Below are 26,727 nucleotides of genomic sequence, written 5' to 3'. Positions count from 1 at the left end.
GCACGTGATCTTTAAGGTCACGAGTGACTGGAAAATAGGTGGATTTCAAAGGGACTCTTACGAAATATATAGAAAGACAATGTTTCCTTGATTGATGAAATATATGTTAATCATTCATCATCAGTTATAATTATAATCACATCTGTTGATGAAACAATGTATTATGCTTCTCCTCCATTGTCTTGCAGGTTAATTGTGGCGGTGTAGGGGAAACAGACTTCCTTGGTTTTGGAAGACGAAAGCGAGCGGTGAGCCACACGTTCACCACAGTCGTTCCAGTCACGTTAGGTGGGTCCGCGCCATCCGGACCGCCCTATCCTCCTCCAGTCACGAGCCTCTCTTCCTCCATCTCGCCCTCACCGTCAACGCCACACTCCTCCAGCCATCGACGACAAGACAACACAACCAAATGGGAGAGGAATCTATCAGTCAGAGTCAAAATTCCAGGTAATTGTAAAAGCTACGCTTTGTGTATCGCAATGGCAGTCACGTTACCAGCACTACGGTAATGCTCTTCAACACGTTAATGTAGATTAATTTGTATTTGCTCCTGTGTTAGTCTGTCTTCACAGGAAACACGTTATTAGTTCCAATCACGTGAAAATGAGCTACCCAAGCTATTTCGGGATTGAATTTGGTTAGCCTAAATTAGGTTAGTTAATCTAATATGAGCTACAGTACATAAAACCTAAAATAATTTGCACTAATCAATCCTAGAACTAAGATATGGTCATTTTTTTCAAATGATTTTCGTAGCAGATCTCATAACATGCAAATAAAAGTTCTCATTATTCCTACTGATCACTCACTTTAAATCAACAGAGGACGAGGTGCAGCAGGAGTCCCTCGAGGAGCGTGAGTGTCGCTTGTACCTCTTCATCACTCTGGGAGTGTCGGCCGCCTTCTGCATCTTCTCCATGGTGTTCGTCTCCGTGACTCTCCTGCGCAGCCGTACGAAGAACGTATCTCAACCATCTCCTGTTGCTGTGGTCACTCAGTCGCCGCCGCCACCTCCACAGCAACATTATATGACACCAGTCTGCCCCAGCTCCACACGACCTGTGCTCCCCGAGGACGCCATGTCAAATTTGTCAAACCGCAGCGCCTCGTCTCTCCATGACTTCCCCGTCCCCGTCCCTCCCACAATCCGCCAGAGAAAGCGTCAAGTCAACACAGAATTGCTGAGTATTTTCAACAACGATCATCATCAGTTTCCGTGTGGTTCATACTTCCCTGGGATGCTCAATTACTACGGGTATGTGGTGGTTCCTCGCAGGCCGTCAGATTGCAAAGTTAGGGAGAAAAAATCACGAGTAAACAAGAGAGACCGCAGGAGATATCAGATGAGTGAGGCAGAAAGGCACACAGAGGACACTGGCAGTCACTTCAGCGGCATTGATGGAGCGAGTCGCATATCCTCTACTCACGGCGGCCACAAAGCGGTCATCCGAGTCTCTGGGACGAGTTCAGAGCTTGTTAACTCCCGATCCTCATTCTCACCGAAGCCTCTACCAAGATCCAGAGTACACACGAATGATGAAAATATTTACAGTGAAATAACACAAGGTGCTATGCCGACTTTAGTCTGAACAAAGAACAAAACTAACAAAAATAGCATAGAGGAAAAACAAGAAAATTAGACTCCGAGAAATTAGTCGGAGTCATATTTTGCAGGGAACGTGAAGCCTCAAGACTTGTGTTGTATCTTCGAAAACCATGTCTCTGTTTTTCTTGCTTATGTTGGAATTATTAAATGCATGTAATATTCTGCATGTATTGGATAGTGTATGAAAATGATGTTATATATTGCTCTCACATAAATAACCTAATGATTGGAAATATTGAAACTGGTTTCTTGAGAGTTAAAAGAAAAATCTGTAATGTTGTTTATTTGTACTGTACTTCATTTCCATGTTAAATATCCATATCATATTTATTCAAATTTCTTATTGGTTCGGACTACATACAACTTTTTATCTATTTTATTTATTTATTTATTTATATTTTTCACTTTACCAACATTTCCATCACTATTCATTGATAATGTAAGAAAACAGTATAGTGAAGCACAAACTGAAATTACACTTACCTTCCACGGTTCCTACGTATCCCTCTCTACTGTGTGTATATATGCAGCTGTACATTATACGCCTTATTTGTGTGTTCTCTTTGTTCATCGTGCGTGACGTGCTGCAGCGTATCTCAGGATGATGTGATTAGCTCTCTGATTTCTGTGGCTTTCCTTAAACTTAACAAACATGTAATATAAATTAAGAATACAAGTTTAAAATCATTGAATAATTGAAGCATTTGGCGTCTATAGTCTTATCTTTAATCAGTTATATCATCAAGGGTTACTCATATGCAGTAAAGTGTCATCATGCCATCAGCCGTTGAAGGGTTAACAACTGTACATACAATCTTCACACCTCAGAGCCACCTCATTGACCTCAGCACTCAGCACTATATTGACGCAGAGCTCTAGTTGCGTGAGCAAGTAAACCTATTTCTATTTAATGAATTTTCTATATCAATTATCTGTTTATATGTTGAGTGATTTATTGAGCTTTCTTTATGTTAAGATGTATACAGAACTTCTATTTATTAATTTATCCTTATTGCTTTCTTCCTTGTGCGTGCTCTTGTCATGTTCATCTCGGCGGTGCACTGCTGTAAAAATACTGAGTACAATAATGAACATGACATTTTGAAGCAATAACGGAAAATACAAGCAAACTCTCTCTCTCTCTCTCTCTCTCTCTCTCTCTCTCTCTCTCTCTCTCTCTCTCTCTCTCTCTCTCTCTCTCTCTCTCTCACACACACACACACACACAATTGTCCACCATAAGCAGATAAAATACTGCAACAATGATAATGGTGGGGATTCAACACATGACAATTAAGGGTATTAGTATTTATAACATTATTACCTGTATACAGTCACCGTGGCCTGTGTAGCAGGACGCGTTGGGTTCAGGTACATGAAGGGAGAATGTATCAGATTACGTACAGTTCTTATTTTGTTTTTCTCCTTCTTTCTACACATCTATTATATACTGTCATTGATGTGTAACTTGGTCTATGATTGTTACGAGCGTCTATCGTGTGACTATTGTAAGATGATTAAGTAAAAGTGTGGAACTAACAAATCTTTCAGTGCATCAAAAAGTTTAAACACTAAAAACTTCCCTAAAAATATAAATAAATTACTAAATTATTTAACGCAGACGGCCACATATACAAGAGTAGAAATACTGTAGCCAGAATGTACGTTTCTGTTGTACTAACCGAACAGACAATGTCAACCAAACTCCCTAAATCAATCATTATACCCTGTCAGGTAGAGAAGTGCGAACCTCAAGCCCTGTCTCGAGTTTCATTGACAGTTGGTTCCTTCCATAAGCTTGACCGTTTAGATACATTTCTCCGTCAAGGTCTAATTCATAAATGTTGTAAATATCACAATCATATAATCAATAACATCGTTTATGGTTCTTCCAACAAAAAACAATTTCAGTCGCGTTTTAATGCACAGTTCAGTCAGTCTTTGCTGGCCATCACCTGTCAAGTGGTAATTAAAATGTTTGTAAAAGCCATAAATCTGTATCATCACACGTTCAGTGCTACAGCTCCAATTGAAATTATGCATTAGGGTTTTCAAAAGTTCCATGATTCCAGTGATACTTTAACAAAGATGTCAGTAGAATCTGCATAATGGTCAATGTGGCCTTTGAAAACAGTACAATGAAACAAAATATGTAAAAGTATAGGCCATTATCACCTACAAACCGGCACTAGTATCCAGAGATTTCGACTTCAGATTGGACACAAAAGAAAGGTAGCATCATAAATCAAAATCCAACCATCCTCTACTGACTACTATCGATTAGCTGGCATATAAAGTACTTTTCAAAGCCACAGTCATCCGGTAAGTAGTAATATTTAGATGGCTTGAATGCGTAAGTCAGAGAGACAGCGGCCAGACGAAGTATCCCCAGGTGTTACTCTCTTCCCTGTCAAGTCTTCTTCAGCCCAGTAGGCGGGAGTGAGAGTAACATTCTTCCCGGCGTAGATCCACAGCCAGGATACTCCGGGATACAATCCACCGAGCCAGTAGCTGAAGCCTGTTGACAGGAGGTTTACACGTGGCAGGAATATCTTTTATGTTTACGGTCTATAGTGTCTCTGCTCTTGTTACATTGATTCATTCTCTACAGCTGTCTGATTTCATGGCGATTTATTGATTTTACCTACTGTACACAGATGATGGGTAATTTGAAACAATTGAAAATATCAAACTTCCTGAGAGAGAGAGAGAGAGAGAGAGAGAGAGAGAGAGAGAGTTAACCATGCCTCACCACTGGTAGCCGAGATGGAGCTCAGCTGACGTGTCAGGCCAAGGAATTCCCCACGAGTCACCGGCTCTGCAAGTTTACCGCTTAGACCCTCACACGCTGTCCGAGCATCCTGAAGGAGAGAAACTGGACTGATGAGCGTAAAGATAACTCAGTTATAATGTGACTGTATTCTCAACTAATAGTTTTGAATAGTCCGCTACTTTCTTCTGGCTTTATCGGAAGTCTTTATTAAAGATTTTCAAGTGTGTTTTCATAATTCTAGTGACAATTTAACAAAGATCTTTGCATTATCAATAAGAAAAAAAATATCAAAAACAAGCCGACTAATCATTCTTGGCCTTTAAAAATCTACTTTATGAGGGTAAAGATGTTTCAAAATGCGAGTTCTTGTTCAGGACCCATTACCTGCCACATGGCGCGATAGTCATGCCACATAGAGACGTAGTAACAGTTATCATCTATTCTGGAGTAGTTGGTGGGACAGGGCTTGTCGATGGGCGGTGTGGCAGGAATAGAAGTAGGGGGAGCGGCCGTGCCCACGCGGTTAAGAGTCCCGGAGTGCTGTAATTCTGAGAACGTTTAAAGGAAATATATTGATCTGTATAAGCACCGTCATTTGTTGTTATGATGATAGTTAATATCAATCAATTAATCAAAAAGATCATATGAAAACTGTTTCTTTCACAACTTTTTATCATCCTTACTCGAGGGTCAAACTTGCCATTCACGGTTTCACATAACATACACAAGAAAATAAAAGAACCTTCGAAAAACCTTCCGTCCTACACGTGGCAGTACATGGCTTAAGCATCTCGACTCACGACTAAAATTCAGAAAATTTAATTTGGTGATCCCACCTTGAGTGCGCGCCACGATCTCCTCCAGCCTGATGACGCGGGCGTTGAGGTTCTCAAGGGTGTCTGCCAACAGGGTGAGAGCTTGCTGCACGGCCGGTGACACGCCACCACGACCATTGTTTACATGTCCTGGAAAGACATCTGAATTTTGGAGTGGGCTGGTGGTTGCATGTTGTGAGAATTAGCGTGTTCTGAGTAGATTCCTGAGCTACTAGAATCAGTCTTCCTAATCTACTCATTCATCTATTAATAGAAAAATCATTCATTATCTATTACAAGATCCTTATTTAAATGTGTGTGTGTGTATAATCTTCTCACCTAGCCCGCCAGGTCCGTGGTTGATAATGAAGAAGGCATCCTGAAATGAGGGACTGCTTCCGAGGTCTGCACTTCCCCCATTCAAGAGCCTGGCAGGTCCCGGGAACCGAATCATTCGGGGACCCGGAGAACTTTGGGTCTCCGTGTCTAGGAGGATTAAAAATCAATGAACCGTCATGTGGACATGAACTCTAAGATAAGCAAATATCATGAATAAATGGAAACTGCAAATGAGATCATTCAAATGTTGTGCCGGATAAGATTGAAGAATGTATGAGTTGAAGAGTAGAGATGGAATCTGTGAAATAAAAGTAAATGTTGAAGCACAGCTTGCTCTGTGTTATGAATCTTGATAACTTTCGAAAAACAAAAACATTTCATAATGATACAGGAAACATGCAGGGTAGAAAAAGAAAAAAGAAAAAATGAAAATAATATGTGAATACACTAATATCTAAATAAATCATAACAATTAGGTATGCACTCACACGAATAACAAAATAATGTGTCTGGTGTTTATGTGATGCTGCAAGTGTCAAACTCAATTGATGCATGATATGTAGTATTTGACAATCTAAATGGTATCAGTAAAGCAATTAATTATTAAAAATATACTGCAACAATCCGAAACATTGCATTTACGAACACTGACACAAGTTACTATCTACTCTTCGTTGGGAAAAAAAAACAACACTACCACCACATATGTAATCTTTAGCGACACTGACCAGCATAGCAAACACACCAGCTGCTGGGGATATCTCCATGGTAGAGCACCGCTGCAGCACACGAGGGACAGCACAGCAGAGACCCATTGGAGGCCCGAGTATAGTGGCCAGCGGGACACTGGGAGCATCCCACACCCTGGACACAGTCCTCTAACAATACATAAACAATAATCATTGATTCTTACTTAAAAGTAAATGTCCCAATAAACGTATATTAGCAATAATTTTTCGTTGATTTTGTACTCACGGAAAATCTTCACCTGCACTCACCTGCCACAACCGCCGCGCCACTCACCCAGAGCGATAAGGTGCAGGCCAGCGCCACCCACCGCTTGCCATCCCGACACATCCTGGCGCGCATCACTGTTTACCGCTACTTTCAATGCACTTACAGTTTCGTTTCAGAGAAAAGTGAAAATACTTAGATTAACGTATTTATATATCTATATAGTTTTGATGTGATATTGACATTATAGAAATAGACAAGAGACGCCATGATGATAATTTCACGAACCACAAGCAATAAAGGTCTAAGAGTTTCTCTCGGGAAATGTGGCTGAGCGCCCCACCTCATCCCCACACCCAGGGATTCACACTGCTGCCTGGTGGTGCCAGATTTCTGCTCTGCCCCACATAGCAGAGTTGCCACGTGCGTCGTGTTTCATGAATTTATTACCAAACACTAGCACGTTAATGGGGCTGCGTCTCACGGTAAGCTGATTGAATGCTGGTTGGTCAGGGTTTTAGCGACACAGTTCGAGACAACGTAAGGAAACGTCTCGATGTGATCTCAGTCTACGAAAGAACAAGACTATTTTCTTGGCAGTGACTTGGCGCTCAGCTCCTCACCCCTTGCCAATAGAGGCTCCTCCTTCAATGGTCATGGCGGGGGCGTGAGAAAAGCGGAACCACACCGTTACGTCGCGAGGTTTTCCCGCCGTCATTGTAAACGAAGGAGACTTTCTTGGCTGCTGTGCTGGGTACAGTCACATCTCAAGGAACAAATAGAACTTGCATATATATATATATATATATATATATATATATATATATATATATATATATATATATATATATATATATATATATATATATATAGAGAGAGAGAGAGAGAGAGAGAGAGAGAGAGAGAGAGAGAGAGAGAGACTTGACTGAAGTGAAGTGATCGCTTGCATTCTAGATTATTTCGAAAGTACAAGGGAAAAAAAAAGAAAAAGAAAACGCACTTCCAGCAGGCGAAGGAATGTGACCAGTGGGGAAAAAAGTTACTGGATGCGTCCTGGCCAAGGTCACTCCCTGCCGCTCAATGCAACTCATGACAAGGGGCGGCGGCTTCATTCACTAATGATAATATGAACACAATGGAGCAATGGCTCAATAGTGTGTTTGTATATACGTACATACATAACGGAATGTGAATGTTGGTGACTAGTATTTGTAGTCAAGGTGGCCAACAAGTCATTCTGACATTTAATAAAAGTAAAATAAAGACCACGATTATACATTTTTTTTTTTTTTTTGTACTTTACTATACTATTACTTTACATTTGATAATTGACATGTTTTAGGCAAAGACTAATTAAGAGTCATAATGAATCTACAATTCCAATGCTGAATCTACCAGGAATATATATATATATATATATATATATATATATATATATATATATATATATATATATATATATATATATATATATATATATATATATATATATATATATATATATATATATATATATATATATATATATATATATATATATATATATATATATATATATATATATATATATATATATATATATATACACACACACACACACACACACACGTAGTAGTGTAGTGTTTAGCACGCTCGACTCAATCGAGAGGGCCGGGTTCGAGTCCCGGGAGCGGCGAGGCAAATGGGCAAGCCTCTTAATGTGTACTCCCTGTTCACCTAGCAGTAAATAGGTACGGGATGTAACTCGAGGGGTTGTGGCCTCGCTTTCCCGGTGTGTGTTGTGGTCTCAGTCCTACCCGAAGATCGGTCTATGAGCTCTGAGCTCGCTCCGTAATGGGGAAGACTGGCTGGGTGACCAGCAGGCGACCGAGGTGAATTACACACACACACACACACACACACACACACACACACACACACACATATATATATATATATATATATATATATATATATATATATATATATATATATATATATATATATATATATATATATATATATATATATATATATATATATATATATATATATATATATATATATATATATATATACACACACACACACACACACACACACACACACACACACACACATATATATATATATATATATATATATATATATATAGAGAGAGAGAGAGAGAGAGAGAGAGAGAGAGAGAGAGAGAGAGAGAGAGAGAGAGAGAGAGAGAGAGAGAGAGAGAGAGAGAGAGAGAGAGAGAGACTACATATATACATTTTGTAACTTTATTATATAAATTACCAAATACAGGTGTGGAAATTACCATGATTTATAACAATGGATGACAATATAAATCCACAAATATGAACTAAAAACTCTGTACAGTGGTTACCAGTGAGGCTCACCACACATTCTGTGACTTAGTTCATGTGGCTAAATACAACACTGTTTGTGCCTAGTTCCTCCTCCTAGGTACAATTTTGTAAATATTTGGCTTTTGCACCTAAATTTACCAGCACAAACTTCCTGAGCATCAAGCCTCTACTATTACACTTGTTAAAAATTTCAGTACAGTGGTTTTATAGAACCAAATGATTCCATGTTTCTTCAACAAATTGTGCTTCCCTTGTTCAATTTCTTAGTTAACAAGATTGTTACATTCAAGTTTTGTGCATGCAAACTTTGGTCAGTCTATTGATTACAATGGCTTATTTTCTCTTTAAGGTCCATGGTGTAATTACTGTACTGTATGTTCCAACCCATTTCATAATAATTTTCAAGAAATCACTTACACAGTAAAAAAAAAAACATACATATACATACTTTTGATTATAAGTAAAAAAAAAACAACTAAATTCTGAAAAAAAAGCCATAAACTAAAAGTATAATAGAATTTGATATATGAGAACATAGAACATTCTGACATCTCCGACTTATTATGATATGTAGTAGCTAATCTGCCTTGGTTGCTCCCTAATGCAATCAAATATTTAAACATCATTATTGTTACGTACATGTGCAGCTCACTACAAATCTTATACAAATAACAGTAACATTTATTTATTTTGCAAGACATAATCAATAGCTTGTAATTAATTAAGACAATGATTTTGTCTAAGTTGAACTATTATTCTGATTAGTTGTAAAAAAATTGCACATCAACAGCCATCATGAACCTCCCTAGAGTCTTTTGTCTCACTCTATGTATTACAAGGTTGTGATTTCAATTTTTAGGAAAATCTAAAATCACTTGAGGTATTGGGAGCAGACCTATGTTCCTTATTTAGGGCAACATTAAGACGCCTAACAGCCTTTTTACTGAGTACCTTCTTAGCTAGTCTTTCTTTAGGTGTTGTCTTTTTAAGATCAGTCAAATTTTCATATCTATTTCTTTTACGTCTTCCCTTGTCTATCTTCAAATCTACACCAGTTGCTGCCTTCAGTTCTGCTAAAAGTTGTGGATCCTGCCAAGCTGGATGGTCTCTCTCATACTGTTCTCTTGCTGCTTGCTCCCGGGCTGCATCCTCTGGTCGCAGAGGTTTCCCTGTTTCATCACGAGGAACAATAGGGCCATGAAATGGACACTTTTCCCTATCTTTGCGGGGACACAACTGCCCAGTCTTGAGAGGTGCACGACAAGCCCATTTTACTGGCTCCCAAGACCGCTCGTAATTTACTCTCTGAGTTGCTATCCCTAAAATGCCTCCTGTACTTTGAACTTCCTCCTGTTCATGTAAATCTGCTGTGGCTGTCCACACTTGGCTTAGTCCTGCAAGAGGGTTATGATGGCGTTTTGGTGCTGATGTTCCTTTACTGAGGTATTCATCAGGAAATCTATAACTTTCTGATGTTTTACTGCTGCCAGACTGAACCTGAGAGGACGTGTGACACAACCCAGAAGACGATGGTTGATTATCAGGTTCATCAGGCTGAGATGAAGTTGAATGGCTAGATGAATGTTTGGTGATTTCAAGCAAAGCAGCCTCTGAGGCAGCTGCCCTCACCACTCTTGGGTCATCCCAAGGTACCTCTATGAAGTCATCATCATCATCACTATCAGAATTTATATCTTTGGTTACAGTTTGGTTTTCCTTATTAACAATATTCAGTGACTCAAATCTTTTCACACAGTTTTGTATGGATATCTTGTGATCAATAATAGTCTTAATCAAACTTTCATTACCTGCACTATAAGGCTGAATAATTTCCTCCCATCTTCTAACACTAGGTAATAGCTTAGTACTTAGGATACAAATGTATTCTTTTAGGTTTTCTATCACAACTTCATTATCTTCAGTCCTCTGCACCTTTCTAACATCCTCCAGAGTGATTTTAACATTTGTCCCTTTCATAATTCCATGACCACGCATAAATTCTGAGCCATATTCAGCTTTTTCTTCAAGCTCCTCATCACCATCATATGATGCCTCTCCTTGAATATCTTTTCCACTATCTGTAACAAGACTTTCCTCCTGACTGCCAACTTCTTCACTACTGAGAGGAATGAAAAAATCATGAACATCTGGTATCAATAATTTGAAACAGTTGTGAAACTGAGTTATACAATCATTTATTTCATCAGAAGTTCCCTCAAGCTCCCTCTTAATCTTTTCAATCTTCTTATTCTTCATTTCTTCTGCCTTTCGTCTCTCCTCCTCTGCTCTCTGTTGTTCTGCTTCAGTTCTGGCCGTAAGTTCAGCAAAGTCAACTTTTTTACAATCTCTTAAATAGCTATATGCCCGTTTAAGTGTTAAATACCCATCACTAAAATGATCATACCAATACTGAATAGCTTCAACACATTTCTGCTTGAGTTTTCTAGCAACTGCATCAGGCTTTGGTAAAGGTTTCTTAGGATCCAAACCTAATGCAAGATCTATAAACTGCATAAAGTCTTTCAGAAGCAATTCTCGAAAACAATGAGATCTGCGAAAAATTGCATCACATATCTGAAATGCACTGTATCGTATTTCAGCATGCTTTTTCTTCAGTTGTTTGATGACAAGTCTGTATAGTTCTATAACATATATATCTGACTGCTTGCATATTTTCTTAATTTTCTTGAACTTTTCTTCATCAAGGTTATCTTTCCCTGATGTAGTCAGTTTTTCCACCAGGTATTTGAGGTGTGCAGCCCGCCGGTCCCCATCCATTCCGCCTCCTTTGTTGCAAGGTGGTTCAAGCTGTTCTTACTGAAAATTGGACAAGAGAATATTTTCTGAAAAGAAGAAGGAAAAAAAGAACTTAATGCAATAAAAATCAAACAATTTTCATATAAGCTATTCTACAATGATGAACGCTGAAAAAAGAAAAGAAAAAATAAAGAAAGAGAAATAAAAGCTTCACTAACTTTCAAGTTGCTGAACAGAAACCTTACTTTACTGATATCAACAAATTAAAAAAAGAACATAAATGAATAGATAAATAAACAAACAAACAAATAAATAAATAAAAATGAACAAAAATAAGCAAATAGATAAATGAATAAAAGAATTAGAATGTAATATAATGATGTGTGTGTAATGCATGACATATGCTACTCCTATAAATGCACTGGGATAAATATATAAGATTCCAATTGAATTACTCAAAGTGGGTGTCACTTTGACTATTTCCAGATTTTGCAAAAAGAAAGGTAACAACTCCATATTAATTTCTTACCCTTGGCAGTTAAGTTAAGCTAATTTGGTTTGTTAAATCAGTGTAATTATGTTAGGTTAGGTTAATTTATCCTAATGGTGGGTGTTGATATTCAAAGGCATCACTACTAACTAATAACAGCCAGGTGCATTTTTTTTTTTTTATGTAAGAGAGAAGGACTGGCCAAGGGCAACAAAAATAGAGTAGAGTCGATAGAATTAGCCAAAGGATAAGAAGGTCTTGAAAAAACATGAAAAAAAAACTTCGTAAAATGTGAACTACACTGAATGTATTTGTGTCATGTGCTATTGACAAGAACTGATTGTAAATGTTAACCCAATTTTCTTCATATAGATTTTTGTCTGTTTTGTATTGAACTACTTTTTAATTTTTATCATAAAACGGTACTTTCTGAGAAGATAGTGAGATCTCAACTCTTATTTCCTCAGGAAGGGATGGGGATATCAATAACTAATGATTTGCAATGAAAACAATATGCAGATTAATTCAAAAATAGGCTGAAAATAACTAACATAAAAAATAGGATAAATATTTACAAGCAGCCCTTTGTTTGCCAAATGTGACATTTTGTCTCTTTAGATTTTTGTTTCTAAAAATGCGAAATTGTGGCAATTTTTTTGGTATCCCTGACCAACTAAACAAAATGATAATAATAGTAATAATAATAATAATAATAATAATAATAATAATAATAATAATAGTAATCTAAGTTAACCTTACCCTAAAACTTAACTAACCTAAGCTGATCTAATCTAACCTAATCCTAATCTAAATCTGTTTTTAGCACATGTGCTGATTTTCAAAAGTATCAATGAGTCAGTAACAGCCGAGCGCAAAAAAAAAAAAAAAAAATGATAGACACGAAGTACAGTGAGTGTAGTACCACAACATAGCCATGTCACGCACTACTGACAAGGGTCGATAGTGAACATCAACCAAAAAAAAAGCTTCATCAGGAATTGAGATACTGGTGTAAGCGCAAAAATTTACCAACTGGTGTACGAGTAAAACTTTACCAAAAAACAATCCCCCTGTATACGTAGAGCGTTGTAGTTCTCTGATAAATACCATTGTTTCTATTCCATACATTACGAAAGAGTATCTATAAAGGACTGCATTTTAAAACCATCTGAAAAAATGCTAACAAGTATAAACACACACCACTTATTAATATTACAGCAGAAACCTTACCACCGTTTTGGCAATCCATGCCAATTGAATTACAGCGCCAATTCTCATTAATAGAGTTGATCCATCATATATATTTTCTGACCGAGGCTGAAGTATCACATGAGAGTCAGCATATCAATGACAACAAGTCTGACGGAATCAATTGTCAATGGTTGTGGTTATTTCAAGTATTTCTGTAAAAAGTTAAGAGTTACACCATTCTTCTTCTTCTTCTTGGGGGTTTGTTGGGTCCATGCAGGCTGTCACAGCCTCTAGTGCCCCAAAGGTGCAGTATGCGGTGCTGATGTGTTCAACAGTTCAGGCTATATGCGGAGGAGCTGATTAAGAGTTTACACCATCTTCTCAAACACTGTTTGTTTACATTTAGTCAGCTGATGGCGGGTGTGATGGTGATCAGCTGTTCATGTTTTTTTTTTTTTCATGAATATGCGTTAATATACTTGAAACATAATACACAGAAAGACAAAAATAGAGAGAAATGCAGTATACATGTAATATTCAGCTGATAGATAACACATTAAAGAAATTTATTACTGGGTTTGTTATGGTATAATCGAATTTGCTAATATGTGCATTATTGTGTGGAGATAGATATAAAGATAGACAGATAGTTAATTGATAAGCAAATGGATAAATAAATGGAGATATAAAAAAAAAACAGATAGATAGAAGATAATATTGAGTATTTGGGTGTATTTGGGCTGTTGTGGGGATTTTGAGGTGTATGGTGTTTTGAGTGTGTTTTGAGTTATTTCTGAATGTTTTAATTGCTTTGAGTGTTTATACAGCATCTTCTGTTTTTTTTTTTTTTTTTTTTTTTTTTTTGAGGGGCCTGATTTTGGTGTGTTTGAGGTGGTTTTTGGACGTGTTTGGGAGTATTTATTAGTGTTGCTTGCTATTTTAAGTTTGTTTTGAATTAATTCTAAGTGTTTCAAGTTGTTTTAGGTGTGTTTAGAAGGGCTTTAATTGCGTGGGTTCCGGCCTGTTTCGTGGTGTAGGGGTGTCTAGTGACTTGGCTGTGTTCGGAGACATATTGAGGTGTTGAGTGTGTTTATGGATAATTAGCCAGCATTTCATATCCATTTGCCATATATTCCCGATATTGCTTAATGTTTGTGTGGTGAGAATAAAGGCAGCATATGGCTCCCGACTGCTCCATTGGCGTTGCCCACTTCCCCGGTGCTCGCCAGCCACCCCTGGCAGCCTGCATGCGGTTTCAAATATCTTTAGTCATATATATCCTAATAATAATGTTATGCTTCCATTGTATGTGTTTTTATAGTTTCTATAAATATTTCATTGTGTTTGAAATATGTTCCGCGCCTTTATCCGGTAAATATGTGGCCTTTAGTAGTGTTTTATGGCGTAAGTATGAACCGCTCAACGGTCAAAATTTTCGATTTACCATTTCGAGATTTTTTTTTTCAAGCTATAACTGAGCCTTTATTGTATCAACGGTATCAAACAATCGTTTATGATCTTGCAAGCGTGAAATGAATCTTTTGAGTGAAATATGTGGACTTTGAAATGGTGTTTAGTCCTGTTAAACGTAAATTATACATCTTATTTTATTTGTTTACGTTTCTGCTTCACGGTCTAACTCGTAGAATGCCTTAAGAAATAGGCCAGACTATGTGAAATATGTTGAAATACTTGCTAAGTGAAAATGGCTGAATATTACAAGAGTTTCAAACAAGTTTGGATTTAGATGCTTTTGTTTTACTGAAATTGGTTTTTCACTCGTTCATTTCTGGTTCTGGATAACTGTTTAACGCCTGAGAAAAACTTATACCTATATTGATTTTCTTTTTTTCTTAAGGAAGTATAAAGTCGAAATGAGTGGACGTTTTAGTAGTTTTAAAAAATGAAAATATTCTTATACTTTTACCATATTTGAATTACACGCTTCTTTAAAACTAGTTAAGCAGATGTTTTGATGTGTATATTAATCAAAGTATTTATCAAGTCATAAAATATCAAACATTCGGCCGTGGCTTCGTTTTTTCCATAGGTCAATTTTAGAATTATTTTCGTAATTTAGCCGAGTCATCGCTGCTCACACTCATCTGAAGACGTCACAGCCAAGGAGGTTACTCATCATATAGGTCTGGGCTGGCGTCTCTTTTTCCAATCCCCCAGTTAGTCAATATTCTGCATAATATCTAGTGTTCTCTAAGTGTTTTTATTTATTTCTAGGCTCTGGTGTATAGATGGAAGCAGTGAAAGAAAGAAAAGGGAAAAAAAAAGAGAAGGACGAAGAAGAAAAGATAAATGGAGAGAAGAGCCACAATATTTAGCCAAGTTTCCTCGTAATCTTCCCATTCTTTATAATTCATGGTTTTTATTGTATGTTTGAGATGATTTAAGTGTGTTTGGTAGTGTTGTATGGTGTTTTGAGTGTGTTTTAAGTGTGTCTTGGGTGAATTTTTTTTATTCAGTGCATAGTTTTAGGCATATTTTTCTTATTATGAGTGTGTTGTGGTGGCGTTTGAGTATTTGTGTGGATTTTGAGTGTTTGGGGGCATTTTGAAATGTATGACGTTTTGAGTGTGTTGTGGGGGATATCTTTTTGGTGTTTTAAATGGTTTGTGTGTTGGGGAGGGCGGGTTAGTTGTGTTTGAGTGTGTTTTGTGATGTGGGGATGGTTTTGGTGTGAATTGGGTGTTTGCAGTGAGTTCTGGATGTATTTGTTGATATTTTGAGGTACTGTATGGTATTTACAATGTAAGTATTTTGGGTTAGTTTTATTACCAGTGGGTTGGGCGAATCTAGAATGCAACTAGAATAAGAGTAAGTGAATTATGACGTGCTGAGAGAAGTGTGGAAGAGTGAGGCCATGCCCAGTATAATGTGTGGTATAGATTATGATTGCATGGAATTACAGTGAAATTGACAAATTAGAACGGGCAGAATTAATAGGGTAGCTAGAAAATCACCGAACGCACAAACTTTAATAAGAGGTGATATGGGATCGAACACTTCAAGGAAAGACTAATAAAATCGACATTTAAGTACAAGATTAGACTGGAGAGAATGGATGATGAAAGAATAGCAAGAAAGGTATGCGTGTATCCGTGCAAAAAAAGTGGAAACAAATGGAAAAAGAGGTGCATGAGAATGACAGGGGTGGATTGCAAGCCGTATGGGAAAAAGATCGAATGCCTGGGAGGAATATTAAAATTAACATGAATGGATCGTGACAAGAGGAGGCAGAGTGAGAAGTGGGAACTGATAGGATGAGAGGAAATGAAAGAATAAGATAGACAGAGAGATGAAGTGGGGTGAGACTAATCACAAGGAAGAATGATATGGAACGAAAGAATACTCTGGAATGGCATAAGGAAAAGGAGGCCCCGATGTATGGGAGGTGGTATAGTGGCATCCTGGGTGGTATCTTTTCCGAGCTAGGGGGCAGTGTACGGATGTAAATGCAAGGAACTACAGATGGTTTTGAGTTCCGCAGCAAAGTGTGCCGGGTATGTGTAACATGGGAGAGGATGGGTCGGTGATGTAGTGCTTGAGTGTGAGTGGTATGAGAGAGACAGGAAGGAGATGATGCAAATGATTTTGACTGAATTAGGGCATAATAGGGTTGAAAGAGTGCTTGTCTTGTTTGTCAACTTTGTCCTTGAGGTACTCTACTGTTTACATGAGTTGCCGATCCAAAAACATGCTGGCATGCTCATCAGCTATGATTGTGAGCGACCTGCGTGCCATCTGTTAGCCACTAACCTCAACAGTGTACTCTTCCATCCCTCCCATTGAGGTCGTATTCCTTTGAGAGAAATTCGGTGATAACTGAGGGATATATCCCAGGAAGGCTGTGTGGGGTGTGGACATTCTCATATCTGTTTATTATCTGTTACCTCTTTAGTCCAGTAGGTAACGCAACCCAGGGATAGTGCGGCCCATGGTGGTACGTCAGTGTGTGCTGCCTGCTTGTTAACATGAGTGCGAGTGGGGAGAACCAGGACGCCTTGGCTGCCGCCCTGTGCTCCACAGTGAATGACATGAAAAAAGTTTTGGAAATAGCAAGGCGAAGGTTTGAAGGTAAGAACCTTTTTACACTTATCGCCCCTTATATGAACCACCACGAACAAGGTGATGAGTGGTGCTGTTGCCAGCCGCTTTTGAGGACACATGACCTCAGATGCCCTTGCCTAGTGGTATGGTTCCTTGGTTTTAGGGGTTTTAAGATTTTTATTTATTTATTTATTTGTCTTTATATTTCCCGTGATAGTTCTATAAGGATTTTTCTCTATCGGCAGAAAATCATCATGATACTTGACATTCTTCTGGCTTTTGAAAATTTGAATAGTACAAGCCATTAAATTTGACTAGTTAACCTCTACTCAAGAAATGAAAACACCGTGATCTGGATTAATCTTAGCTTCTTGTGGTCTGGCACTACTCAAATCTTGAGTTGTTCTTGTTTCCTTTTTTTTTTTTTTTTTTTTTTTTTTTTGCCTCTTGTAAGACACAGTCCACATTATGGTGACTTCCCATGATATTGTTGCACCGTCAGCTTGCAGCACAACACAGACCCACTTTCCTGAGTGAAACTTGACTCTGTGTTTGCATATAGGTGGGCCACTCCTTTTCCTCTGAGGTTCCCCAGGCCCAGGAAAACACTGTTTTTCCTCCTTTGCGTTTCTTTGTGTACAAGTTCTATGCACAGGTACAGCTTGTAGTGGCCAGATGCAAGGAGGTAGTGCGAGGACTTCAAGGTTCCTGTCCTCACTGACTAGTCCCGTACAACTACCTCACCCCTCACCTCCAAACACACACGCACACACATACACGAACCTAAATTCAACACCTGAACTACACACTCATAATACTAAACGCACACACAAACCTGAATCCAACACCCAAACCACATGCTCATAACAATGTTATGATCAACACATTGCATGCATTGCAAATTTCCAGAATACATTATTGCCAACTCCATACATGTAACCTGCCTAATTAAGCATGGTAATTATCAACACTATAATAGTACTCTCAATTCTGAATTAACTGATGAGTTGCAAATATTTCTGGTTGATGTTTTCCTCTTTTACAATTAAATGATATTCTCTGGTAATGCAATGCATACTAGAGAATTGGGATCAAAGGGCACAAGTTTGCTTATCTACATTTTTGTATTACTAATTCTATGTAGTTCAAAATTTGTAAGTTGTATTGATTTATATGTTTTGCATGCCTTAAATGTATCGTCTGGTATAGCAACTAATAAATATTTATTGTATGTTCTATTCTATTATTTTTATATCCTTTTTTTTGTTTTCTTTGCAGATAATGAGAAGAGTGCCTACCTTTGAGATTTATGTGAGATACTTGTCGAAGGTGAAGTGGTAGTGGTCCTCATGTTGCGTGCTATTGTTGTTGGCATCCCAATTGGCATCACTTTTGTGGACTGCTTTGGGTATGTTGCTAAAGTGGATGGCATCTCCATGCAACCATCCCTAAACCCTGACAGTAGTGGCACCAGTGATTTTGTATTTCTTAGCCGATGGAGTTCAAGATCATTCTCCTATCAACGTGGTGACATGGTGTCCCTCCTATCACCAAAAGATCCAAGTCAGAAGATTATCAAACGTATAATTGCTCTTGAGGGGGACATTATCCGCACCATTGGATATAAGAGTCGGTATATCCGTATTCCTGAGGGGCATTGCTGGGTGGAAGGGGACCACACGGGACACTCCTTAGACTCCAATTTCTTTGGACCTGTGGCACTGGGCCTCATCACTGCCAAAGCATCGCAGATTGTTTGGCCACCTACACGATGGAGGCGATTAGAGAGTGAACTTCCAGAAAACAGAGTGCCACTTAACCTGCGTGGTATTACTTCCAGAAGAGATATTAGTGAAGATCTGGAATTGATTGACTTTGATGAATGAAGTGCAGTTTTACATAGAAAGCCAGTATGAGGGTTGCTTCATTTGTTAACTTTTTAGAATTAGAATTTGAAGGAAATATCAACAAAAATGCCATATGCCTTGGTGATGTGGATAATGATGGACAGAATGAGCTTGTGGTAGGGAATGAAAATGGGGCTCTTGCTCTTTTCAAAGGAGACAATCCACGACCCATCCGTTATAGCACTGACCTTGGAATGATTTCTGCTGTGGCTGTAGGGGATGTGTTTAATTCTGGTTCAAATGCATTGGTAGTAGTGACAGGCTGTGGTTACTGCTATATCTATGACTTTGATGAAGACCATTTGACAGATTCATCAGAGAAGAAACCATTACAGCCCATTCATGCACAGCGTATTCCTTCTAATGTAAAAGTGATGCTTATTGGTGATGTGAATGGGGATGGCTTCTCAGAGATGGTGGTGGCATTAACAGATCGTGTTGTACGCACATACCGTTGGGTCAGTTGTGGAGATGTGGTTGGTGGAAAACCTTATGGTAAATTGATTGGTCTTAACAAATGGGAATTAGGAGATCAAATTGGAGGCATCACTTTTAACCTGTGCAAGGATGGCACCCCCTCTCTTCTTGTGGCTCAGCCTGGAGGGACATACTTCACTCTGAAGGTTCGGCCAGCTGGTCAAGACAATGAACTGGATCCTTTTGATGAAACATCTTCTGAACTTCTGACTAAAATGTCTCTAGATTATGAGCCTCTGGCATCAGCAAGACTGCGAAACCCAAACATTCATACAGAAATCTGTGGCAACATTAAGTTAGGCAAAATAAGACCGAGTTCATGTAGTAGTGAAGGAGATGCCAATGAAATCATCAAAACAAGCTCAACTCATTCTGGTAATGAATGTTTAGCAGCACCCTATGCATTGTCTTGTCCTGGTTTATCAGGTATTGAAACTGAAGGAAATAATCTTTCTGAACAATCTGTAAATAGTACAAAGCCAGTCTGCAGAAGAACAGGCAGTAATGGAAATGAGAACAACTCAGAGGAGGTTGTTGGCTATGCTTTGGCCACTCTGGATGGTACTTTGATGTTGGTACATGATGGAAAAATTCAGTGGAACCTGCAAGTTGATCATCAACTCTTCGCTGTGTATGGGCTGGATGTGACAGGAGACGGACGAGATGAAGTTGTGGCCTGTGCCTGGGATGGCAACACATACATTGTGTGTGAAAGCACGCAGTGTGTACGCTTCACCTTCCATGAGCCTGTCAGCGCCTTTACTGCTGGCCGGTATGGCCTGAAAGGAAGGCAGGTATGTGTCTATTGAATAAAATTGCAACTGTAATATCTAGTCAGATATTTCTGACAATGAAAATAGTGTGTATAAGAGTTACCATATCATGGTTAATTATTTAATATAGTTAGTCATTAATAGAGTAATGTACAATGTACATAAATTGAGGAAATAAGAATGAATTAAGGATAACATTGGTCTGATACTTCAAATGTAAATAGTACAGAAAATAGTAATGAGAGCCTGTACTAACTTTATGCATTCATTATCCCTTGTTTGTATCAGTTTTCCTTTTGTCATCAATCAAACAAGGTAAAATTGAGTCAGAGATCAAAACTGGAATAAGTTGTGTTTTGCTGAAAGATTTTCCTTTTTCACTAGGTGCCCAGTCTGGTGTATGCCTCCTTCAACAACCGTATTTACTTGTATTATGACATCACCTTGAGCCACACCTCTACCAAGACCCTGGCTGATATCCTCAAGAAGGAACCAGAATATCATCAGCTGCTAGAAAAAATAGGTTTATGTTCTAGTGATACTGACAGACTTGAAGAACTTCATAATTTTTTGTTGTATGGAAAATTTGAAAAATGAAACAATGGCTCTCATGATTTTTAGCTAAGGAAAGAATCCCCAAATTTATGTATAGCCAAGCACATACTTGGAAAGTAAACACACATTTATTTATAGTTACAGATATGTCAAACTTGTACTTTTTGTTCATTTTTGTATATAAATGAGTCAACTAGATTATATGTTTTGTAAAGAAATGTAAATAATTCATAAACTGGCATTGATTTTGGCTTAAATATGAATTTATTTCTTCCTTTTGTGTTGGTGTTAGTATAGCTCTTTTACATTTATTTTACACCAAATTTCACATAGAAAAAGTACCATGAAAATTTAGTAAATATCAAATATTTTTGTTAGTCAGACTACTGATTAACATTTCCAAAAACTATTGTCTTTGCATCAGCTGATCATTGTTTTCCTTGGAAACGATAGCATCTGTTTAGCTCCTTATTGAACATAAAGTAGAGTGACTCACTAGCAATGAATGTGTTGCTATGTATTATTCATGGATTACTAAATTCGAGATAAAAGAATTTTAGTCTGAGGTAAAAATTACGAAAGAAAGCTAGACCCTTGTATGGAAAAATTAAGATTTGGTCTAAGATATGTTAAATTCTCATAGGCATGTTTTTGATACTACACACAAGATGTTATCTTTCACTCTGAATGTGTAGATTGTAAGAGTTATCAAATTCTATCCAGGGAATGGGTTATGCTACAACTGAGGTCCCATAATTATCCTGTCTTCTTATTACAGGTATGCCACACCTTGGTTTGTATCACATCTATCATCTGACTGTTATCTGCATTTACTTATATATGCATTTACCCACTTACTTAGATATTTACCCACAGCCCATACACTATCAATTAATGTGATCTTTGATGGCAGTTGCATCAAGGAGCTCAAAAAAGCAGCATGAGCCAACTATAAACTTGCTTGTACTGTTCAGGCCAGGCTGCTCATCTGCATGATCCAGCCAACCTGATCATAACTTTGAGCTTCTTGTGATAGTTTTGATTTTAAACAACTATATGATTAACATAATGAAGTTTTATTGCTTTTTATAACTTATTCACTTAATCTTACTATTATGCTGATATACAATGAATTTGTTGTTATAGAAAGTATATGCATTGTCTTGAGATGCTTTTCTCTTCATATAATTATTACATTGCAGAACTTGGCAGCAAGTTTGTAGATGAAGGCATTGCTGTCCTTGCAGATGGCATTGCCATATATGCAGATCTTTTTAAAAGGTAACATTCTTATGATAATTGCTATTCAAATACAGTAGTGGAATCACTTATTAAGCAAAAACTTAAATATTTAAAATATGAGCAGTACTTAAAGATTTGAGAATTATCTAATTTCTAGAGTGGTTTGAAACTGAATGTATTATTAATATTTCAGGACTAAATCAGAAGATAATAAGGATTTGGAACTCTCCATTGCAAAAAGTTATAGGAGTGTCAAGGAGGTTGCTTCTGAATTATTGGATCTTGAGGTAATTCATTCCAGTAACACAACAGACCTCCACTAGCATTACACAATAAAATCTATCTACAGTGCCACAAATTTAAGGTCCAGAGTTGTTCTACTAGACCTCACTCATAGCTGTAATATAACTACTTGTTGTTAGAACAATACATGGTGTAATTAGGTATCAACATAAGCATCAGATCTGAAAATTAAAGATAAATCATTAGATTTTTTTTGTTAGACTACTATTAAGTACTCCTTCCTTTGGAATTGGCTAGATTTTTTAAATCACATTGTGGCTTTTTTTTCAGGGGCTCAGGTAACAGAGGTAGAAACAATGCAAAAACAAGAGTGGATCTTAAAGAGTACGGAGAAAATAAGTCATATATATATATATATATATATATATATATATATATATATATATATATATATATATATATATATATATACACACACACACACACACACACACACATATATATATATATATATATATATATATATATATATATATATATATATATATATATATATATATATATATATATATATATCTAGATCAGTTGATGAAATATCTGTTTCCTCCTGAGAAACAGCTAGTGATTGGTTTGGTTTCAGTTGATTAAATTGTAGCTCATCATTAAGTTTCATTTAGAAAATTTCTATTGTATTTAATTTTACCCCCAAATTTACTAGTCTTGACAACTTGATTTATATTTCATTTAAAGAATAAAAGGTCATTATTTAGTATGTACGCGGTCTCTCTATAATGGTGTGCTGATTATTTATGCATCATTGTAATATGTAACCTTAGTTTCCCTATCTTTTTCTTAACAGGATGAATGGAACAATTTCCTTACTGAACTTGAAAGTAAAGAAGAAAATGGAAATCAGAACACTCTGGTTGTTGTAGGGGATGCAATCCTGAAAAATTTCTCCCTACAACATGTTACTCTTCCTCCACACACTGCCATGGCCAGTGATGAGTGTGCCTCCAAAACATTCAGTACAGTGACGCTACAAGATATTTTGAAATCCAGTCCTCAAAATGCAACTTTGTTTGTATTTAATCGACATTTTGCGTGACTACCCTGACGCACCCACATCTCTCAGCTTGCTTCCAGACAGGTTAAGTTCTCGTTTCTTTTATAATGATTATGATTTGCCTTGTTATTTCTACATATTTCTTACTTGCAAATAATTTTAACTATGTACAAAGTAAATTGATTAATACTTATTTTTGTCACAAATACAAGAAGTGAAATTTGATTAAGAAATTTAAGGTATTTTTCTTCTTTTTTTTACATGCAGGATGAGTTGTCTGATGCTGGCTGTAGTGTGGTTGTGGTCACCTTTGGGGAAATGTCAGGAGCTGAACGTTGGCTGGAAGAAACAAAATGCCCCTTTCCATACTACAGAGATCCTACAAGAGTACTTTATCATCATCTTGGACTCAAAAGGTATACTATGCCTTTTCTTTTAGATATTCAAAGTGTTTTTAATTTTATTAATTAAGTAATATTTTTATATGTAGATATAATTTTGATACTCTATTAAGTACTGATTAACACACACACACACACACACACACACACACACACACACACACACACACACACACACACACACACACACATGGAGACAGGACAGCATGAACATAGCTCTTTTTCTTTAAAACACAACTAGGTAAATACACACACACACACACACTCTCTCTCTCTCTCTCTCTCTCTCTCTCTCTCTCTCTCTCTCTCTCTCTCTCTCTCTCTCTCTCTCTCTCCTCTTTATTTTTCTTACTTTCTTTGCAAATTGTATATGTATTAATAATTTTGTTTTTAACAGATCCATTAAGAAGGTCTGGAACACATCAACTCTGAGATTTTATGGTTGTGAGTCAGCCAAGGGAACACCTCTTCCTCAATCATATTCTGATGTAGAAGATGATCCTCATCAGATGGGAGGAGATTTCATACTAGACAAAGATTTCAAGATTGTTTTCATATATAGGAGCAAGATGCCCAGTGACAGACCTGTGGTTGATGAAATGCTTGATACTCTTAAACATACCATAGAGTCAGACTAAACTTCCTTTAGTCATACTCTCAGCTTGCTTTTACCTACATATGTACATGTGTTTTGTGATATTAATAACCGGTTCTCTTTAACATGTTCTCTCACTATCTTCTCTAACAGCAAACCATGCTAACAACTGGTTCTCATGATTAATTAATTTTTACAGTTCAGGTATGCATTTTCTACTACATGCATTTAAAATTTATTTAATTATTCTTAACGATTTTCAGGTTTTGAAATTTTATTTGAGTTCTATATACTTTTTGGATTATTGAGTCAGGTTAAAAGTTGAATACAGATGAATGTATGAAATAATATTTTCATATGTTATTTGTTGCTTTATGAACATTGCCTCCTTTAGAGCTGCTACTTAATACAGGGAAATGTAGGGAAAAAAAAAAAAAGTCAGGATGTAGCTATGCTTGGGAAAATAATTGTGCCTTTTGCATCTTTAGAGGACCATAATTTTCAACATGTGGAAAAATAGATTTATGAAGGCATTTGCAGAAACTTAATGTGGCATTTGCTGGATGAGTTCTTTGTGTGTTTTCACATGTTGTAGAATCAGTATACATAATATATAAGAAAATTATGGATGATACTTGAATAAAAAATAAATTACAAATTCATGCATATAGTTCCTTTTTAACATATCTTTTTCTATAGATGTAATTCATTGTTGTGAGGTAAAGTTACATATCAGTTTCTGATGGCAGACATGTGTTGCACTTTCCTTTGTATTTCATTCATGGCTCAAGTTACCCTCCTTAATGCACTACTCAGCCAAGGTTACAATGGGTAATAACATAACGTCCAGTTTTAAACAGCTTAAGATCATATGGGACCAATCCAGTAATGAAACTTTGAAGCACATCTTTGGGAACTACACCTGTTACACTGCACATGTAATAATTACTTCATTTTATAAACTGATCCAAGCAAGTTTTAATATACATATTCTTCTCTATGATCATGGTATATGTTATTTACATATAAAATATCTCGCCTTGGTAAGAATAAACATACAGATTGTTATATATCTTCTTTGTAGCATTCATTCACCAAGTAAACCATGCAGGGAAGATATATGCCAACCTAGTCATAGAGAGTAAAGGCAAGCCAAGTCCACTCTAGTAAATCTATTAAATGTAAAAAATGCTACTTTCCTCTTAATTTTTATTAAAAGATAAAAACTATCTAAAAGAATGGATACAAAAACTATGGTTGTACAATAAGCTGCTCAATGATAATCAAAACTGACAATACCACAAAAAAATTTACACAATACATTTTACAAACTGCATATTCTATTTTGAATGTTATAAAATTTATAGGTTTGTAGAAACTTTGTTTTAAAAAAACTTCATGCATATTGGGCAATATTTTCCTTTGGTTCCACACCCCATGTGGGAGGCAGCCAGTCATATGAAAAAGTCTTTTATTACAATAAAACTTCAGAAAACAAAACATTTATTACATGCATTACACATTTGGCTAAAACTTATTGAGAGGTCAATTATGGTGGCTTTCATTAAGTAATGTACTAGAACTATTGAGTATATAACAAAATTTAGTTAAAACTTTTATTCATCTACTTGTCATGAAACTAGCAGTTTCCCACATGTTACATATCATCAAAGAAAGCATGAGGATTGTTGGGGTTTCTTCCCTTTAGAACACATTATACATACATACAAGAAGGCAGGATTGCTATCCTTCTGCCAGGCTGGTAGATCAAAATTCCTTGGCTTATGCTATATTCCTGTTAATGTGTCAAGTGAACACTATTGTGTGAAAAAAAAGAGAAACAAAAACAGAGCTCCATTGCACACATAAAAGTCATGTCTCATACTCTTTCTCTGATGAAGTTGAGCTACATGGTAAAAGAAGAAAGTTTTAAATTGTCCCTTTACACATTATAATATATATACTGCACCTGTTGATTGTTAGTCTTACACATGCACACTAACCTTGCTTGTCACTTGGCAAGCTGATTTTTCATGCCTCATTTAGACTGCAAAGATTTTTGCACATGAACAAGCAGTTATTGTCCACCTAGAACAAGATCGGCTCTATAGACAAAAAGTATAATAGCCTTACTCACAG

At 36.9% G+C, this 26,727-nt stretch overlaps 5 protein-coding genes and 1 long non-coding RNA gene across 7 annotated transcripts in view; 3 read left to right on the top strand and 3 right to left on the bottom strand.

The window, feature by feature from the left end:
* The window catches only part of LOC123499109, a 41,317-nt gene extending 38,172 nt beyond the window's left edge, over positions 1-3,145 (top strand). The window contains exons 10-11 of the mRNA XM_045246738.1: positions 189-447; positions 823-3,145. Coding sequence (XP_045102673.1) covers positions 189-447; positions 823-1,589 — 1,026 coding nt within the window. The 3' untranslated portion in view covers positions 1,590-3,145. The remainder of the gene's footprint in view (positions 1-188; positions 448-822) is intronic.
* LOC123499111 lies at positions 83-948 on the bottom strand. The gene is made up of 2 exons (XR_006672884.1): positions 810-948; positions 83-376 (listed from the first exon to the last, which is right to left on the bottom strand). It is a non-coding gene; the product is annotated as an uncharacterized LOC123499111 (long non-coding RNA).
* Positions 2,900-7,062, bottom strand: LOC123499107. Its single transcript, XM_045246736.1, has 7 exons — positions 6,532-7,062; positions 6,262-6,411; positions 5,534-5,680; positions 5,216-5,344; positions 4,764-4,927; positions 4,359-4,467; positions 2,900-4,124 (listed from the first exon to the last, which is right to left on the bottom strand). The coding sequence occupies exons 1-7, from the start codon at positions 6,620-6,622 to the stop codon at positions 3,943-3,945; spliced, it is 972 nt and encodes a 323-aa protein (XP_045102671.1). The 5' UTR covers positions 6,623-7,062; the 3' UTR covers positions 2,900-3,942.
* Positions 7,063-8,725: 1,663 nt separating this feature from the next.
* On the bottom strand, positions 8,726-13,681 carry LOC123499367 (UV-stimulated scaffold protein A-like). Of its 2 annotated transcripts, none has more exons than XM_045247280.1 (2): positions 13,307-13,681; positions 8,726-11,672 (listed from the first exon to the last, which is right to left on the bottom strand). In XM_045247280.1, the coding sequence occupies exon 2, from the start codon at positions 11,605-11,607 to the stop codon at positions 9,685-9,687; it is 1,923 nt and encodes a 640-aa protein (XP_045103215.1). In that variant the 5' UTR covers positions 11,608-11,672; positions 13,307-13,681; the 3' UTR covers positions 8,726-9,684. The 2 variants fall into 2 exon arrangements, with proteins under 2 accessions (XP_045103215.1, XP_045103216.1); XM_045247281.1 differs by having other exon boundaries at positions 8,726-11,646.
* A 3,368-nt stretch (positions 13,682-17,049) lies between these two features.
* LOC123499159 (KICSTOR complex protein ITFG2-like) lies at positions 17,050-25,246 on the top strand. The gene is made up of 8 exons (XM_045246842.1): positions 17,050-17,356; positions 18,608-20,507; positions 20,871-21,819; positions 22,244-22,322; positions 22,477-22,570; positions 23,386-23,676; positions 23,860-24,008; positions 24,391-25,246. Exons 2-3 carry the CDS (start codon positions 19,242-19,244, stop codon positions 21,081-21,083), a joined length of 1,479 nt encoding a protein of 492 aa, XP_045102777.1. The 5' UTR covers positions 17,050-17,356; positions 18,608-19,241; the 3' UTR covers positions 21,084-21,819; positions 22,244-22,322; positions 22,477-22,570; positions 23,386-23,676; positions 23,860-24,008; positions 24,391-25,246.
* On the top strand, positions 21,822-24,631 carry LOC123499275. The gene is made up of 5 exons (XM_045247076.1): positions 21,822-21,834; positions 22,244-22,322; positions 22,477-22,570; positions 23,860-24,008; positions 24,391-24,631. Exons 1-5 carry the CDS (start codon positions 21,822-21,824, stop codon positions 24,629-24,631), a joined length of 576 nt encoding a protein of 191 aa, XP_045103011.1.
* Positions 25,247-26,727: the final 1,481 nt, after the last annotated feature.

The sequence above is a fragment of the Portunus trituberculatus genome, chromosome 49, assembly GCF_017591435.1.
Source record: "Portunus trituberculatus isolate SZX2019 chromosome 49, ASM1759143v1, whole genome shotgun sequence".
Lineage (NCBI taxonomy): Eukaryota > Metazoa > Arthropoda > Malacostraca > Decapoda > Portunidae > Portunus > Portunus trituberculatus.
Note: the sequence above shows the minus strand (reverse complement) of the source record. Positions and strands in the feature narration are given on the sequence as shown.

Coding starts and splice junctions, on each gene's coding strand:
- LOC123499107 (XM_045246736.1), bottom strand. CDS start 6,622: ATGCGCGCCAGGATGTGTCGGGATGGCAAGCGGTGGGTGGCGCTGGCC. Junction 4,928..5,215: donor GATCGTGGCGCGCACTCAAG/GTGGGATCACCA, acceptor AAACGTTCTCAG/AATTACAGCACTCCGGGACT. Junction 4,125..4,358: donor CTCCATCTCGGCTACCAGTG/GTGAGGCATGGT, acceptor TCCTGTCAACAG/GCTTCAGCTACTGGCTCGGT.
- LOC123499159 (XM_045246842.1), top strand. CDS start 19,242: ATGAGGGTTGCTTCATTTGTTAACTTTTTAGAATTAGAATTTGAAGGA. Junction 20,508..20,870: donor ATGGCCTGAAAGGAAGGCAG/GTATGTGTCTAT, acceptor CTTTTTCACTAG/GTGCCCAGTCTGGTGTATGC.
- LOC123499367 (XM_045247280.1), bottom strand. CDS start 11,607: ATGGATGGGGACCGGCGGGCTGCACACCTCAAATACCTGGTGGAAAAA.
- LOC123499275 (XM_045247076.1), top strand. Junction 22,571..23,859: donor CTGAATTATTGGATCTTGAG/GTAATTCATTCC, acceptor TTTTACATGCAG/GATGAGTTGTCTGATGCTGG. Junction 24,009..24,390: donor CATCATCTTGGACTCAAAAG/GTATACTATGCC, acceptor TGTTTTTAACAG/ATCCATTAAGAAGGTCTGGA.